Below are 19,032 nucleotides of genomic sequence, written 5' to 3' on the forward strand. Positions count from 1 at the left end.
ATAAGAGAAGTTTTAAACTTGTGTTATCGATTACTTTAGACAATGGCCTATATAAAGCTTAATTACGGCTTTTTAAAAAAGTTATTTGTCATTTTTACATTTATTATAAAAAATACTCATTTTTTGTTTTTAGCAATACAGGGTCCAGGAAAATGATCAATGATTCTTTTTTTTTTTCACGGTAGATATCATGCCTGGCTATAATTCTACCAAGTTTAATCGCGATATCTCAGTCGCATCGCTCAAAAACTTGAAAATACGGTTACCATTGGGGGCTATGGGATTTACAGAATTTACTGAATTTTGATAAGGAAATTTCGTCATCAATGTAAAACCACTGGAGGCCATGTAAGTATTTTGTAAGGCCTAATATTCTAGATATATTCAAATAGATTTTATGTATTAATCGCCGTCGCATGAATTATAAAGCGCATTTGAAAAATAATTGTTTCAGACGATTTTGATCCCACTTTTTAAATATTTTGTTATTTTCTGCCATCAGAACGCCGCCATTTAGTCCCCGCCTCTCTGACATTTCTTGTAGATCTAGACCCGATAATTTGTTTATTTCATCAATATTTACATTTTAAACAAGTAAAGTTCATAAATATAAATGAAATCAGATTTGTGAGCTAGAAATTCACTATGAATACTAAATCTACTATTAAATTTCTTATTTAATAGAGATTTATCCTCTATGAAACTCAATTCCAACTTTTTAACTTTTTGAGCGGGGGGTGTGTCTCGCTGGCTCAGCGAGAGAGATGCTCTCAGTCATGATGACTCATCTTACTTGTTCCATGACCATGTCAACAATGTTAAGCCAAAACGACAAAAAAAATCATAACTTTCTAACTATTAGACATACAGTCATAATTTAAACACCATGCCATTGGAAAGTTCTTTATAAGTATTTTAATCATTTAAATTAAATTTTAATGATGTACTAACGTAACGAAAAATTGTTTTTTCAAAGATAAATTTTTTATTTCACCTCCCTACTTTATACCTAGAGAAGGCTCTTATAGTTTGAACACCCCATCGAATTCTCCTTTCTAAACGGGTCGCTTTTTTTTGTTTTTAATTCATTTGTTTTTATGTTTGGAGCTAAAATCGACGATTCGGGACTGCGCATGTCCAATTTTAGATAAGTTCTGGTAATTTTGTTCCGTTTTTCCAAAGCAGATGGCAGTTATTTAGATTCTCGGTAACCATGTATGTTAAGCTGTTGTTTTAACCTCCCCCGACAATTCATACCCATATAAGGGATGAAGGCTATATCATGAGCCTGTTTGATCGTAGGCTGATGGGCATATCAAAATAAGCTTCTAAACATCTTTAGAAAGACATTCCAATCACATTTATACCGTTAGCTGTTAAATAAAATTAAAAAAGGGGGTGTCCAAACAAATAATAATGAATTCAGCTCATTCTCCTTTTTGAACACAGCAAAATCGTATTAAGAAACATTATTGGGATTAATAAATCTATGATTTTTTCAATGAATAAACATGACCTAGATAGAGATATCTAGAATATATAACTTATGAATGAAAGAAAAAGTGTGGGCTGCTAATTTGAAGCCAGAGACCATGCCCACTGCATGTGATCACGCAAGATAAGCTGGCGGTAAGGAGAGGTATACACTCAGCGAGTAGTGTCACAAACTATTCAACAGGCAGTGGAGGGAAGGGGGAGAGAGTCATGAAAAGAATTATAAGCATCTATGGGAGAAAGGGGATGTTAAGGTGTCACAAAACGAACATCCAAATTATGAAAACAAGAAGAGTGTCCTTGGATGGGAGTTAAAAGAAAGACAGAGAGAAAATACAAGTAGCCTCTAGTAGAAAATATGTTTATTAAATCAAAATAATTAATTTATAGCTCTATAATCTATATAAATTTATTTCTGTCTGTTTCTACACATAGATTATATAGGTATTTTAATAAATAAACTATACACGATATATATATATATATATATATATATATATATATATATATATATATATATATATATATATATATATATATATATATATATATATATATATATATATATAAAGTCAATAAAGAGATAAATAGAGAGAGTATATGAGGAAATAGACTAGAAATACATATTGCAAAATTGAATCTACTTCTTTTACTACAATCTAAATAATTTTTAAGTAACACCGATATAATTTATTAGCAATTACATAGTGGTGTTCAACACCGGTGCTCACTCACACTGTTCAACTAAAGGCAAAGGAGAAAGCCCAAAAACTGCGTTCAAAATAGGAGCATGAGGTGACCCAATTTATTTTAAAATAAAATCTTGACTATGGGTGGTAATACAAAGGAACACAGCTATTTTTATAGTCCTTTATTTGCAGAATAAGCATCTGCTTTCAGTTTTTTTTGTAAGTTAAACCTTCACCAAATAAAAAAATAAAATAAAAAACTGACCTAGTTCCCGAAAGTCGGTGTTCAGTTATAAGAATCTACCATATAGTTATATTCAGTATATTCGTAGATCTAGATTCTTTTAATTATTAATAGTAAATTTTAAAAAATCCACATCTAGATAGAAAGATAAACAAATCTGAAAAGACTCGAAATCAAGAAGACTTACAAGGTGATTTATTACTATAGTACAGACGATAGGACTAGATCTAATTCTAAATCTCGATTACTTTTTTTGTTCACTAAAAAGTATAATTAATTAAATGTTTATATCACAGACCTATATAATATATATATAGAGTCTACACACCTAAACTAAACTAGGCTAAACGGTCTAAATTTAGATCTACATTTCATTAGAACTTTCTGTCATCAAAGAATTCATCTAAACTTTAAAAAAAATAATGAAAGCAACATAATTTGTATCGAAATTTTAGATCTAGTCTAGATTACTCTAGATCTATGAAAAATATGTATCGAAGATATAGAAATAAACAACGGACAAAAGTAATCGAAAATCGAAATCGAAAGTAACTAGGGCCAATAGGCAAGTGAATATTTGATGTTGTTCTAAATTTATTATTGTCATTTTTAAGTAAATTTTTATTAATTGAGATTTTAAGTTACTGACTATCAACTGAATATATATCTATCTACATCTCACAAATATATTTAGAAATTTGTACAAGTATAGATATATCATCTAAGTCTCTAAAATAAATAAGTTTAATTATCGTTTAAGTTTATGCTAGTTTAGCATAAAAGCCTAAAATGAAGCTTAGTCCTGGCATAAAGATTTTGGTTGATTTTCCGATACAGACCAACCCTATTATTTTTGTAAACTGTACAAGGATTTCTAAACTAGATCATAGATCTATTTCTAGGGTTAAAGTTTTAAACTTATTGTTTACTTAGCATTTTATAAAAATTCATTTGTCTGTTGAAAATGTACATGATCAATTAATGTATGATACCTCATCATCTTCTTCAGTACAGTCTACAGAGAGTTACAGAGTATGATACTTTTGATAGATAACTCTAGACTCTAGTCTAACTCTAAGACACTGGCAGTGATACTACTGAATACTGATAGAGTTAGAGTAGTTTATCATAGTTTATGCTATTCGGACACCTATTATTACTATTACTTTACTTTAGTAATATAGATCTAGTATAGGCCAAAATTTCAATGTTTGACTTTGACAGTGCATTATTTGACAATAGTTCAACATAGAAAAGAAAATGAAGTATCAAAGGGTGAAAATGTTCAAAATCTTCTTTAGTTTAAGGAGAAAAAGGATGACTACTTATAATGTATATAATATTTCATTATTTGTACCCCTAACCTAGATCTAGTCTATATATAATATATATGTATTATATTTGTTATTATATTTAAGGTCAAAGAGGCCATGTGTTTTCATTTAATTCAGACAAATTTGACCCACAATGCCCACATTATTTGATTCTGGACACCATAATTTATTTCAGTCTCTATATTTAGGCATCAATAAACTCAGATTTTAATTCTATATTAACATTAACTAAATTTTAAGATCCCCAGGCATAGCCCCTCAAATGAAATCATTAAGATGTTTTCAAATTATGCATAAAAATATGAACACACTTATCTTATTCTACCAAAATTAGGTCACTGGGATAGTGACTTCTACACCGACTTTTAGACTTATTTTATGTTTGCATGATTAGATGTGTGTTGAATAATTGTGTTTTTTGTTTATTCATTTAATAAATTTCTGATACAGATGATCTTTTGTAGTATAGTACAGGTTAGGATCTAAGCCATTCTTGCCTAAATAGCTGAATATATATGTTCTCTCTATATTAATAAATCTAGATCTATCTAGTAGATCTAGATCTAGGTATTTAACTTGATTCAATGTACCAAGCTCACTCCAAACATTTGCCCATTTATTCTGTGTAAAAAAAACAAATATTTAATATAAGATCATTTCCAAAACTGGCTGTTTGAAATAACTTTTGGTAAGAAAATCGTAATTTAATTGAAACACCCTATTAATTTTTTTTTTATATGGAATCAAACAACTTGGCTTATGAATCAAATAAGTCAGCTCCAAAAACAGAATAAATATAGCCGGGCTCATTAGCATAGACTTAGCCAATCAAAAAATATAGTCTTAACCCTAGGAAGAGGTAAAGTCATCCTGGTAACATAGGAAAAAACAACAACCTGACTTACTAATTTGAAATTCTTTTTTCTTACATAAAAAGACAGCTAAATGGAAGGAAATTGGGTTAGAATCATTGGAAAATGGACAAGCACATTATACAGCGCGCTAGTTTCATATTAAATATCAAAATAAAGATTTAATGACCACAAAAACAGAGAGTGTCCGAATTCATGTAATGTCCGGATTAAATAAACTACTCTAGATCTAGATATCAATCTAGGCAATCGAGGACTCTCTATTCTATTTTGTATTATATTTAGATATCAATAATAAGTCTAGAGTTATAAAAGTATAATCTCTAGTCTAGATCTATATTAGGTACTCTCACAGGCGGCCATTAGATTCTATATATTTAATATATATCTCTACTGATTCATATATTAACTCCACAAAGTTTAGGTTTACAGTAAGCATACACTGAGCAGTTTGTTAAAATCAGTTGTATATATATATATATTGTATATACATACTTATTACTACATATATTCACACATTTTTTAAAAACAAGATTTAATAGGCTTCCTAGGCCTGAACTAGCTAATATAGATAGATCACAGTGCAGGATGAGCCACCGTAACCTTGGTTCATATTTCACACTGTTCATGCCAAACTTTGACTCAAGAGGGACAAACAGGACCTTGTGCATCTCTAGCAATCATTTTTTAAATGAACATATTGTGTGAAGGGAGATTATATATGATTGTGGATTCTGTAGTTTCTAATATTCTTGCTGAATGTACTAAGCCATGGATAATCTAGTAAAATCTAGACATGTAGTTTTACATGTTTGGGCCAGTAATTATCAGTATAACTATAAAGTATAATACTAATATCTTGAGTTTATGGAGTCATTTGAATTCTTAGTTCTGTACTTACTATCAAAGTATTTAAAATGTTATAAGAAATAAGGCATCATGAAAGTATGAATCTCACTGCCCATCATTTTATGACTAATTATTTGCATCACATTAAGAAATAGGAAACCAACCAAACCTGAACCTCAAATAATACTGCAGAACTGAACCTGAACTTTAAAACTGATTACCCTAACCAAGCTGCTATTTGCACATCCCTAAAATACATTTCATATCACATTAACAACAATTATTGGCTTATGAGCAAGTTTATTAGATTATTTGAGTTTACTGAGTCTGAAACTGGTGTAGTTAAAGCAAAGACAACTGAATTCTTTAAAATATTCTTCCTGAAACTATAAATTGTGACAATTTGAAATTTGTTACTGTTAGTGGACGTAATAGGAAGTTAGTAGTCGTCAAAATTTGAGCAACTAAACAAATGTTAATGAAAATTTGTTGTGTGAGGTCATACAATTTTTGCATCAGTTTCACAAGGCTACTGTGCAACTAACATATGACTATGTGCAGATATCCCCTGATGTTTGGCCAATGCTATTTTGTCTTCAATCAATCAGTAAGACAGTGACAGTATGCATGATTTAAAGGCAGCTTTTCTGCCCAGCATGGATGAAAAATATTATAAAAATACATAAATATCCTTTGTGACAACTGTCAACACTTATTGAGCCTTGTTAAAATATTTAGCTGTGCAATATGGTAGACAAAATCAAGTCAAAATCAGGTGGTCTCAAAGCACTCAGCGAGTGCACATAAAGACAGTTATGGTGAATTTAGTCATTCGGTTCAACAGCCTCTTACCATAAAGGGCAAAGCTGACCCTGAATCATATTTACTAACAGACTTCAAGACTGCTGTTACTCATTTTATCTTTATTTAAATAAAGTTTAAGCTCAAATTTTTTAATCTAATCATTAAAATCAATCTTATTACATGTACTTAGTTTAGCTATTACCTATTTTTATAGCACTGAACTTGAATTTTAGATCCCTCTGACTCACAAACCATTCTCGTTATTGAACCGAACTCAAACTTAATTCTAATCAAGCCCAACCCGGAACTTTATATATATTATACTTATGACCATACAATATAAAGTAAACTTTGGTCACTTAGTGAATCAAATGACATGATCAAAAGTAAACTCATACATTAAACTTTTCAGTAAATTCCAGTTATTATGAGGTGTATACTTTGTACATTTTTTAAAGTGTCTTTTTTTTTTATTTCTCAAGGCACAATGAGTGGTGGAAAAGTGGATATTAAAGTTGTACTCCTGGGAAAAGCATATGCAGGAAAAACAAGTCTTGTTGAACGCTACATTCATAACAGATTCCTAGGCGAAACAGTCCCATATCAAAATGTAACTATTGAAATTTATCAGATAATTACCTTTGCTTACTCTGTAAGTAGCTATTCTATCAGGCATATGTCTTTATATGAATTAGTATTGGATACATGTTATAGACATATAATTATTTAACATGTCAAAAATCTGTGGAAAAAAAAAATCTCAGCTCATAATACCATTCTACATTTTTAAAAATTCATATTTAAAAGAAAAAAGAAAGTACATTTCTACTTCCTACATTTCCACATGAAGTAGAGAGAACATTTGGCCAAGAGTGATTCACCAATCTTAATAAAATAGTTAGTGACTTTGGGAATGTTTTCATATAACCAGCATTCAAAACTTTGAAACTGTGGTCATGAATATTGGAGTGCTCATATCCAGAATTAACTCTTGGCAGGAGCCACAGTCTATTACAGATTTTTTATTTTAAACTTGTCATTATTCAAATTACACCCTAACCAACCAGTTATTTTCATTTTTCAAATGTCTTTTTCAGACAATAGGTGCAGCCTTTGGTGCCAAAACAGTAACTGTCAACAACCAGAATGTAGTTATTGGCATTTGGGTAACAATTTCTTTAAAAATAAAATATGTAAAGAAAAGAATTATAAAAAATACTATTTTTAAAGAAAAAAAACAAAGCTTATATTAAGTGTAACTGTATCAATTAGTTTATTCAGTCATGTGATTAAATTTTTAATAGATCTAGACTAACAATAATAAATCTGTAAGATTAGAAATATTTTTACCATTTGTTTTGTTTAGTGAAATTTCTTGCTTTTAACTTTCTCAATACACTATTATTCTTTCACTTGTCTGGATCAGTTGGGAAGGGGTTGAGGGGGAAGGTGGTATCTGTGTGAATTTACCGTGACCTATCTTTAAATGCATTAAAAAAATTTTTCACTCTTGGCTCAAGGCTTCTCTAAGAAACAAATTTAACTTCTACCACCACATCTGTCAAGTTTAATTTCTTTCCCTCATTCGATATGAAAAAGAAAATTAACCATAGTTAATTTTTTTATTTTATTGATACTTTCTTTGTCAGGATCAAGAAATAATTGTGCAAAATGTATACAAACTTTTTACCAGATAGACAGAGTAAGTTAGTTGATTTAAGCTTTGTAAAAATTGGTGTGAACTTTGATAATCAGTGCTTTAAAACAAAATAATATTTAGATTTATTTTATGTTGATGTGTGCCTATGTTTATATGTTTTGTTAAATCACGTTAGGGATTTGCAAAAATGTATACTTTTTCTCAGTGTTTGTTATTGTTTTTATAAATTACTTTGCTGTAGCATATAGTGTTAGCTTTTTTTTTTAATCTATAGGATACAGCAGGTAGTGAGAGATATGAGGCTATGAGCAGAATCTACTACAGAGGGGCTAAAGCTGCCATTGTCTGCTATGACTTAACAGACAAATCAAGTTTTGATAGAGCAAGGTTCTGGATTGGAGAGTTGCAGAAATATGAACAAGTTTGTAACTTTGAATAACTTTAACAATAATTGTTACAGTGAACATTTTTATAGTAGTATAAAATATTTGTAATGAAACTTGCAGTACCAAAATTTTACAAGATTATTAAGATAGAGTTTTAGTTTACATTTTTTTTTACAATAGTCAGGTTATCGTGGGGTCCAATCTCTGAAGTAAACTTATCTCTAATCTCTTCGTTTGTGATGTGGTCTTTAAACTTAAGATCCTTCTGTAGCTCTGCAGTCAGCATCCAAGACTCGCAAGCATATTTAGGGACTGCTAAAAAAACTAATATTATGCTCATTATATTCTATTGATATTGCCTCTCAGCTAGATAGATTAAAACAATGAAAACTACTGAACATTAATATATGCTACTTATTATTAATAACTAGTCAAAGAAAAGAAATAATTTTGGCTTCCTTTTTAAGTGGGTCAAACTAAAGACTCTTTTGGTTGTGAAGTTCATAATCTGTTTTGTATTTACTGACAGCATTTTTTTTTTCAGGGGTGCCAAATATATTTGTGTGGAACAAAATTTGATATCATTGAAGACAACCCAGACCTTCGGACAGTCAGTGAGAGAGATGCCCATGCTTTAGCATTAGGTATACTGAAAATTAGATCAACATTCTTTCAGTTCAAGCAATAAACTCTGTTATTTATATATGAATCATGTTAAATTTTATAAACATTTAGCTGTGCTGGCGAGTTTCATTATTTGTATTGGAATTTAGGTCACTTAGTGAATCATATTACATGATCAAAAGTAAACTCCTACATTAAAGACTCACAGTTACCATGCTTTGAGCAACATAAATAATACTTGGGCAGTAAACATATTTTAAAAAATAACCTTGATTTTTTTAACGCGTTGATTTAAATCTGACGATTTAATGCGATATCTAGCCCTTAAGAAAAGTTAATGTTTATTTAATTAATTAATTTAATTATTAACATTTAAAACTCAATGTATTTATTTTTTAGATGTTAGAGGAGAGAATTATGAAACATCCAGCAAAACAGGGAAAGATATTGGTAGGTAGAAACATTTGAATATGTGTTTCCCATTTGTCATTAGTAGTAGTATTGTATTCTTAATTCAAAACAAAAAATAAGGATGTTTAAAATAACCCAAACTGAATCACAAAATGTCACAAGTTCATAATGTTATTTGTTTTGTGTACCATTGGATATATATTATATACAAGTGTCCCTATTAACAGTGACACTGGCAATAAGTTAACTTTGAAAGTTGAATAGACTTGAAATAGTACACTTGTTTGACAGTAACAATTGCTTGAATACAATAGTAGTAGTAGTATGTAGAAGTAACTGAATATATTCAATCTAGAATCATCTATAGACTTTTTACAAACCAACACTACTAACTACTGAATTGCACATTTACTCATTTTACATTCTTTTTTTTTTTCCCGGAATTTCTTGAAAAGCAACACTTGTCCTTCCCAATTCTTTTCTTATCTTATCTTATATAATACAGACGTTACTTCAAAAAAGAAGATGATTACGTCCTACGCGTCATGCATTTAGTCATGCATATTAACCAATGACTTAAATTCTGCCAAGTCACTGGTTTTCCTGGCTAGCTCAGGCAACCCATTCCATGCTCTAATAGCACTAGGGAAGAAGGAGTATTTGTACAAATTTGTCCTAGCATATGGGACGAGGAATGTGCCTTTATCTTTGTGTCTTTCAGAGTATTTTATTAAATTTTGTTTTTGTATTTGAAGATTATGGTTCAGTGTTTTATGTATTATTGCTACTTTACTTTTGAGCCTTCTGTCCTGAAGGCTTTCTAAATTTAGTGATTTTACTAAAGGTGTTACTCTAGTCAAATGTGAATATTCGTTTGTTATGAATCGCACTGCTCTATTTTGTGTCTGTTCTAGTTTCTTAATGTTTTCTTGAGTTGAGGGGTCCCAAACAGAGGATGCATATTCTATTATTGGCCTAACCAAGGTTAAATAACATTTTAGTTTTATGTTCTTATTTGATTTATAGAAATTTCTTTTAATAAATCCTAATGCTTTGTTTGATTTTTTTGTAGTTTCATCAATATGTGGATTCCATGACAGTTTTTCATTTATTATAACACCTAGGTATTTTGCGTTTTTAGTCTGTGTTACTGGTTTGCCATGAATAAGATAAGTGGAATTAATTTGTTTTAGTTTTTTTGTTACTCTTAACAACTGACATTTTTCTGGGTGGAAAGACATGCTCCAATTTGATTCCCATTTCTGTAATTCATCTAATTCTCTTTGTAAAATATCTGTGTCTTGTGTTGTTTTTATTGTTCTATATATTATGCAATCGTCTGCAAATAATCTGACTTTTGTTCCTGAAGTAATGCAATTTGGTAAATCATTTATGTAAATTAAAAATAGTAGTGGACCCAAGACTGTTCCTTGAGGTACACCTGAGTTTACTGTTATCGGTGTTGATTTAGAGCCATTTATTATTACAGTTTGTTCTCTCCCTATCAGAAAGTCTTTAATCCACTGATGCAGTGGACCATTAATGCCGAAATATTTTAATTTTTTAAGCAAACTATGGTGGTGAACTTTGTCAAAAGCCTTAGAAAAATCTAGTAAGATAGCATCTATTTGTTCGCTATTATCTAAACCTTTTGAAAAATCATCAATTAGTCCTATTAGTTGTGTTTCACATGATCTATATTTCCTAAAGCCATGTTGGTATGGTGTGAGGACATTATGTTTGTCTAAGTGGTTTATGATGTTGCTACATATTATGTGTTCTAGGATTTTACATGTGATGCTGGTAAGTGATACTGGTCTGTAGTTTCCTGGGTCAGATTTTTCTCCTTTTTTAAATAGGGGGGTGACATTAGCTTCTTTCCAGTCCTTTGGTACTCTGCCCTGGTTAAGTGAAGCCTGAAAGAGTATTTTGAACACTGGGGCTAGCTCATTACTTAGTTCTTTGAGTAATCTAGCTGGAATACCATCAGGTCCAGAAGCTTTATTTGGTTTGGTGTTGGCTAATAGTTTTTGAATTCCATTTTCTTGTACTACTATATCTTCTATGTTGTCTACTTGGTTCAAATTCAGTAATATGTCTTTGTCTCCTGGGGCTGAGAATGCTGATGCAAAGTATTTGTTTAGAATGTTTGCTTTAGTTTCATTATCATTATGTATTATGTTATGTTCATCTTTTAATGGCGCTACGCCTGTTGTTTCCATTTTCTTAGACTTAATGTATGACCATAGGTTTTTGTCGTTGTCTTTAGATATTACATTGTTTATGTATTCACTCTGCAGCTGTCTGCTTACTTTTTGGGTTAAGTGTTTAATTTTTATATACTTTTTGTAAACTCTTTCTGCATTAGTTTCTTTAAATTTTCTATATAGGTTTTCCTTCTGTTTACAAAGCTTCTTTAGTCTATTATTAAACCAGCATTTATTTATTTTGTTTGATGTGTATTTAGTTGGTATTTGATTTTCTATAATGCTTTTAAGATGGTTTTTAATGAAATTCCAGAGGTCATCGACTGGTTGGTTAATGTCTATTTCTAATAAGAATGTTTGTTGAAAGTTTAATGCAGCTTGGTGTAGTTGTGTTAGGTTACATTTATTCCAGAGTAAGATTTTTCTTTTGGGTTTTATATTGGCTACTGCTTTTATCTGACTGTGTATTTTTATGATCTCATGGTCTGATAGACCAGGGATAATATCGTAATCAACTACTAATCCAGGTCTGTTGGTTAAGAAGAGATCTAATGTGTTGTTTAATCTAGTTGGCTTTTTAATGATTTGATCTAAACTTAGGTTGTGTAAAGTTTCTATGAAAAGCTCATTTATGTCCTTAAGGTTTTGGTGTTTATCTATGGTTAGTGTTTTCCAATTTATATCAGGTAGGTTGAAATCACCCATAATCCAAAAAACTGCATTTTTATTTGTCTCTTTAAGTGTCGTAATCTGATTACATAGTTCCTGCATGTATTCTAAACTAGAATTTGGTGGTCTGTAAATGCTGCCTATTATTAGGGATGTTGAGGTGGTATTAATTTTACAAAATGTTGATTCTATATTTTTTGAGTTAGGTAAGGTAATTTCTTCTGCTATAAGAGTGTTTTTTATTGCTAAAAGAACTCCTCCATGATTATCAGCCCTATCTTTTCTAAAAATTTCATAATTACTATTGAAAATTTCTGCATTATAAATTTCAGGATGTAGCCAAGTTTCTGTGCCTGCAATTATGTCTGGTTTCTCACATTCTAATAAAATTTCTAAGTCTGCTGTTTTGTTCCTAATGCTTTGAAAATTTATTATTAAGGTTTTAAGGTATTTTGGTGTTACTTCTTTAGTAGGTTTGTTTAGTGAGGCTGTTGTATTAATTTTAGTAGATTTAGGTTTAACAGGAGTGGATCTGGCTAGTGGTTGGTGAGTTTGGTTTGGGATGGTGTTTAGGATGTTGTATGGGTTAGAAGTGTCTGCATCAAAGGAATCAAACAGTCCTGATGTAAACTGAGGTAACCCACACGGTACACAGTGCCATGATGCATCTTTGTTGCCTAAGGCATAATACACAGGTGTATTCATATGGAGACATGATGCATGGTACCATTCATCGCAGGTGTCACATTGAATGGCTTTCTGTTTCATGGTGCATACTTTTTTGCAGATGTTGCATCTATCTTTAGATCTAGGCCCTGGATTTGACTCTACATCTCCTGCTATTAATATTAACAGTGATAGGTATTTATTTCTGCTGTGTCTGATTGAGAATTTCCATTTGTGATGGGTAATCTTCTTTAGTGTTATGGATGTGTATGTTAGGTTATTTTTTAAGTTGCTTTGATCTAAAGTGTGATGATTGATTATGACTGTTGTTTCTTTTTTAAGTTTAGTGTTGACTAAGGTAGATCTGGTTCTGTGTTCAGCTAGTATGTATTTAGTAATTATTAGGATAAATAGCCAGAGCAATTTCATGATGACTGTTGTTGATTTTAGTTTTTAAAGGGGTCTAGTCTAAATCTAGTTTAAGGTTTACAATGCCTAATTTATGTCTAAATCTAAATTGAAAGCTAATTTACAATGACAATTAAATCAAATGAAATGGTTTATTAAATTTAAAATATGGACCTAGACTAGATCTAGATCTAATTCTAGATCAATATATTTACGTGTATAATTAACTATATAGATTAGAATATTACTATTAGTTATTATTAGTAGTATTAGTAGATGATTAGTAGATCTAAAGCCTTAATTAAAGTCTAAGTCTAACACTAAAACTAGACTAGACTGACTTGACGGACTTGACTAGGTCTAGATCTAGTCCTAAGGGCTAAGCTAAGAGTTGTTAATTTGAATTAATTAGTGGAAAAAAAATGCTGAATTAAGTTAAATATATAATTTAAAGATATTAGTTTATTAGTTAAATAGCTTTTTTAATGAATTTTTGGTCTCTTTGAGTGATTTCTTTACCCCAGCTTCATGTTTTGAAGTCCTGAACATAGCCAATTAAAAGTTGGCAAAAAATTGTTTGGAGAGAAGCTCTGACCTTGTTGTGAGAATAAATAAGTGTAACATGTAATACTATTCCTGTAAAATGCTACATTATATATGCTTATATGCGACCTAACTGTTATTTTTAATCTATCACTAAAGCAGTTAAAACTGATTGCCAGTATGTGACAACATCATGTAGGGTTTATTTACTTTGTATAGATAAGATGTTTTAGCACCTTAATTGTGAACTTCATGTGTAATTTTCTTTTAAATCAGCTGAACTTTTTCTTACAAAATGACAAGAGAAGGGGTGAAAGGCAGAATGCTGGTGCCTCAAAACCAGTTAGTTTCATGTTGATGAGAAACGTCAGCCTTAATAAAGCAACCCCATGTGGGTATCAGGGTCTTGGAAATGACCAAGGGTAAAATAACCCCACTGCATTTTGCTAAGGAAAATATTAGTGGACCCCCCCCCCCCCCCTCCCTATGTGCTTTTTGAAAGAGGTCTGGATTGCACTATCCCAGACAGAAATCTGTGTCTTACTCCTGCTGTATTATAGGACGTAAACACATGAGGTTTTGGAACTGGTGAATGTGATAGCGTGATGGGGCCAGGATCCTTGGATATGGCGATTCCACAGAGCATACACAGGGCACAGTCCACTTTAACTTTCTTACTACAGATGATTTTCATTTGGAGATCTCTGTGGATGGCGAAGAATGAACCATTGACCAACCCCACCCTGTCTCATGGATATGCAAGACTCAAATATTCTTTTACTTCAGCATTGGAGTAATTTTCAAGATCATTTCGAACTAAGTGGTCTTGAATTCGAATCCTGCTGAAGACTGGAATTTTGTATTTTAGGATTTTTTTAGGGTGCACCTCAGTTCACCCAACACTAATGGGTAAAGGCAGTTGGTCATTTATTCTGGTCACATGACAACCTTTTAATCGTTGGCCATAGAAACATATGAGCTTGCATCTGCCCCCATAGATCACAAGGTCTGAAAATGGTACCTGTCAGGATTGTGTTTTGGAGAGCTGTATATCGATTATAATTCTATTCCCAATTCACTGCTTGGATACAGTGAAGAAACATCCCTGAATATATTCTAATGCTTTTCAACTCAGTTCAATAAAATCAGAAATTCAAAATTAATTTTATTTGTACAATGATCACTTCACTGACATACTGTAGTTGAAATAAAACAAAGTGAAGTTCAGGTTATCAGTAATAATTCACCTATGAATAAGTACAATGATCTATCTACTTAGATCAATGACCAAGCTCTTTATTTCTTATATAGTCCTGTACAAACATTTTTCTGGATTGTTTACACCACTGTCATAAAATTCTTTAAGTTTCCCATATTCCAATTACATCTAGTTTATTCAAAGCGAGGTTATCTAGAAGGATGAGTTGTTGTTTTTTGCCACACACGTACAATGTGACCTAATTATATGGACAGTTCACATACTGCTGGTCAGCTACTGTCTTGTACTGTCAAGCATGACATATACACATAAACATGTGACATTACCATAACTTTTTTTTTACTTTATGTTTTCTTTGTCAATCCTTAAATGGGGAAGTAGAATTTGTGTACCCCTACCCACAAAAGATTAGCTCCTCTCCAAAAAAAAATTTAAAAATTGGCTATGCCCATGGTACCAATTACTTGAATCAGTATGGTCATGTGAATTTTAGTTGTAGTTTTTATCAAATTTTTATGCAGATTTTCAAAAGTCTTAAACATTTTTTTTTTTTCAGATAAAATTTTTACTAAAATAGCTGTTGATTACTTAGCTTCAAAGACAGCTCATAAAAATGAGGGTAGGATTTTTGTTGTAATACAAAATTTGGTTTCCATAGAGAAATAAAAAAATATTAAAAAAAAACAACAATTGCAGGCATATCTTAGATAATGTTTTGTTTGTTTGTTTCAGTTGATGCAGATATTGTTGAATTAAGAAAACATCCCAAAAAACATTTATGTCAAGGTTGTTCTTAGTTTTAAAGACATTTCTGTTTGTACATAGATTCCTTGCTTAATAATCATGTACTTTCATTGCTAAACAACAATGAGACTGGTGTTGTTTTAATCAATTAATCTGGCGGTATTGAATTCACCTGGAGACATGATGGAGACCAATAAGCAATCTGAATTGTGTCAGGTCACTACCAGGTTTAGCCAAATTTTGCTCACTAAATTGTTTTTGTTTTCTAAGTTTAATATGTTTCTGAGAATATAGCCAGACAAAAAAAAATGTGTGAAAACTTACAAGCATTTTGAAGGTTGATGAGATTGATACTTCATTATTATTTTATATGTACTGAAAATGTAATTCTACATTTATATATTGGTGTATTTATTAAATCAGTGAAGATTGTGTGGTGAATAAGTTCCTTTTTTTTTAATGCAATCTATTTTAAGTGGAAATATTTTGTTTGTTCTTTAGTATTCAGTAATATATTCTAATTAGTAAGGATTTTCAAAATATTAGTCTCTTCTGCTATGTTTTATGACATATCTATCAGTGAGGCTTCTGGTAACATGACATTAGTTTAGTGATTGCCTGTTACTTTTGGACATTGATGCTATCTGAAGTTATTGTTGTCTATGCTATAAAGCAGAAAGTAAGGTGTATGTATGTCCCAAATAGAAATCAAAACCGTTTGACCAATCCTGATAAAATTTGGCATAAATGTTCCTTTGGTAATAACTGGAACAGTAACATATATGCAAAGTAACCCTAAATTAAGCTTGACCCTCAAAAAAAAAAGTTGCCTAACTCTATGAAAGTATTACTATTTCATGGATCTAGGTCATATAGCCATGTTTACATGAGACAAGATCGAAAGGATCTAGATCTAATTTTAAGAACTACACTTTGCAAAGATAGTTTTTTACTTTGACACATTAGAATACAAAATATAGTCCATTCATTTCATTAATAAAATTAACCTTCAAATTTGTGTTTATAAAAGAATTTTTACATAAATTTGTTCCTTATTCTGTGAATCATCCTGACGTAGTTTATATCCCATTCATCACACGCTTCTTTCATTTTAATAACTAAATCTCTATTAAAGAAACTTTTAATAAATCAGGTAAACCCGTTTCCATAGTATTTAGTATTTAATATTTTATATGAATGTATCGGCTAATCAGGTAACCTTATTTTCGCAAAAGTACTTTTATTTTCGTGGCAAAAGAGAAAAACTTGAAAGGAACATTAGCTAAGTTTGACATAAATCCAATCCACTAGATTAGTAATACACAAACTAAGGCCCACAGGCTGCAGGTAAAATCCAACTAGTGTTCATTTAAAATACTGATTATATCAGTAATTTACCTTAAAAACATAATGAAAAAATATTGCAATAATTAGCACTCTTTGCCTCACTCTTTCCTTCCAAGAGTTGTTTTTTTGTTGTTTCTTTTTTTTTTGTAGTTTATTATGAGTAGATAGAAGCACAATTGACATTTTATAAAGTGCTGTATTAACTATTGTTAGATGCATTAAATGCAGTGTTTATTCTTTGTTGATAGTAGAGGTAGTCAAAGACAAATTTCTTATAGGTTTAGATAATCAAAATCTGGTATATTTCAGTTGGAATTAAAATAAACATATGAGTGAGCCAGTCTGCAAGTGTGTATGTCCCCACATGTAAAGATGTAAGTCAGGTGTTGTATTTGTCCTCAAATGTAAAGAATATCTTACAAGGCCAAGTGTCCCCCAACTTTTTTCACTATTTATTTCACAGTGTTATGATTTTTATTAGTCTTTTATTTTAAAATCCTCAATTGTTTGCATTTCAAACAAATCATTATTTTAAATTTGGTAAGGGTGCTAGTGGACATTTTGAGGGCAGATCATTTCTTTAAAGGAAAACTCCTATGGTTTTGACAATTTTTGATATAACGTGTTTTGATTTACAGAAAATGAATATATTCTGCTTTTTATTTTATTTTCAATATTAACTTGATATTTGATGTTTTTCTGATGTATTTTTTCTGCGCATTCGAAATGGTCAAATTTTTACTGGGTTTCTATGTGACGTCACACAAACCTATTAATTCAATCTTTTGAATTACAGTACAACAGGAAACCATACAGTAAATTAGGTCTATGCAGTTATATCTAGATTTTGTAAGCAAAGAAAAAAATATGTGTTAAATCCAAACAGTTTTTTTAAATGAATTTCATAGACCTTATTTTCATTGTAATCATTTTCTTTGCTGTTAATCCGTTTACTTCTTTTTATTCATTGTATCCATAATTGATTATTTTAATACACTTTTTTTCTCTTCAAAGCCTTTAGTGCCTTCATAATTAAAAAACAAAATTATGTTACATTAAACTAGACTTCTAATTACTGAATTGTGACTATTACAGTAAAGCCAGTTCTTGGAATAATAATTCAGTAATATCTCAAATGGGTAAACTAATTTTCTTGTGTAATTTATAGTCTTTTTTAAATAGTTCAGTAATTAATATGAATGTCAAAAATAGCTTTTTTTTTTTTTTTTTTTTTCATTGTTGCTTAAACATTATTTAGTAACTTAATTTATTGCTTCAATACCCAGGAATAGACTGAAATTATACATGGCCATAACATATACCTGATTGCATTGTGATGAGAATGCCCTCTTCCTAATTAGTTTCAACTTGCAGAATTAGGGTTATCTGTTAGTAAATACAAACTTAATGGGGTACACTTAATAGAGCACCCTAAGCATGCTAAAGGAAAGTAGCATGGATATGTGATATACTTGATAATAAGCATATTAAGTCCATCTTTACTTCATTTTGGCTCAATCATGCTTTTTAAAGTTTCAATACAGGGAACCTTTCCATCACATTACACAATTCAAGTGAAGGTTTTATCCATAAGGTTTTTCCATGTAAATTATTTTTTAAGTATTATTTTGAATATCTCAACAAATGACTATTTCCATCTTGAAGTAATTCATTACATGAAAAATTTGTTTTAAAATAAGTCTTTCACAAAACTTGAGTCTACATGTAGAGCAGTTTTCACCTGTATTGTTGTGTACAAAAATATTTCTATACTTAGTCAATAAATTGCTTCAATTTTAAATTGTTCTTTTTCAGTTTTTTTTTTTTTTTTAAATATTCATGTATTGAAATCTAATAGTTAA

General features: G+C 30.5%; 2 protein-coding genes across 4 annotated transcripts in view; one reads left to right on the forward strand and one right to left on the reverse strand.

Annotated features, from left to right (window-relative positions):
* LOC106073831 (probable 39S ribosomal protein L24, mitochondrial) overlaps positions 1-2,917 on the reverse strand; it is a 32,879-nt gene extending 29,962 nt beyond the window's left edge. Inside the window, exon 1 of one of the 3 annotated variants that reach the window (XM_013234479.2) lies at positions 2,756-2,917. The gene's annotated coding sequence lies outside the window, so the exon portion shown is untranslated. The other 2 variants (XM_013234478.2, XM_056021185.1) reach the window with 2 other exon arrangements.
* A 304-nt stretch (positions 2,918-3,221) lies between these two features.
* Positions 3,222-18,971, forward strand: LOC106073832 (ras-related protein Rab-24-like). The gene is made up of 8 exons (XM_056021234.1): positions 3,222-3,459; positions 6,769-6,896; positions 7,384-7,452; positions 8,221-8,367; positions 8,877-8,976; positions 9,356-9,406; positions 15,636-15,698; positions 15,812-18,971. The coding sequence occupies exons 2-8, from the start codon at positions 6,774-6,776 to the stop codon at positions 15,874-15,876; spliced, it is 618 nt and encodes a 205-aa protein (XP_055877209.1). The 5' UTR covers positions 3,222-3,459; positions 6,769-6,773; the 3' UTR covers positions 15,877-18,971.
* Positions 18,972-19,032: the final 61 nt, after the last annotated feature.

The sequence above is a fragment of the Biomphalaria glabrata genome, chromosome 1 (assembly GCF_947242115.1).
Source record: "Biomphalaria glabrata chromosome 1, xgBioGlab47.1, whole genome shotgun sequence".
NCBI lineage: Eukaryota > Metazoa > Mollusca > Gastropoda > Planorbidae > Biomphalaria > Biomphalaria glabrata.

Excerpts from the sequence above, each read along its gene's own strand:
- LOC106073832 (XM_056021234.1), top strand. The coding sequence starts at position 6,774 with ATGAGTGGTGGAAAAGTGGATATTAAAGTTGTACTCCTGGGAAAAGCA. Across the intron at positions 7,453-8,220 it reads ATGTAGTTATTGGCATTTGG|GATACAGCAGGTAGTGAGAG; the intron begins GTAACAATTTCT and ends TTTAATCTATAG. Across the intron at positions 8,368-8,876 it reads AGTTGCAGAAATATGAACAA|GGGTGCCAAATATATTTGTG; the intron begins GTTTGTAACTTT and ends TTTTTTTTTCAG.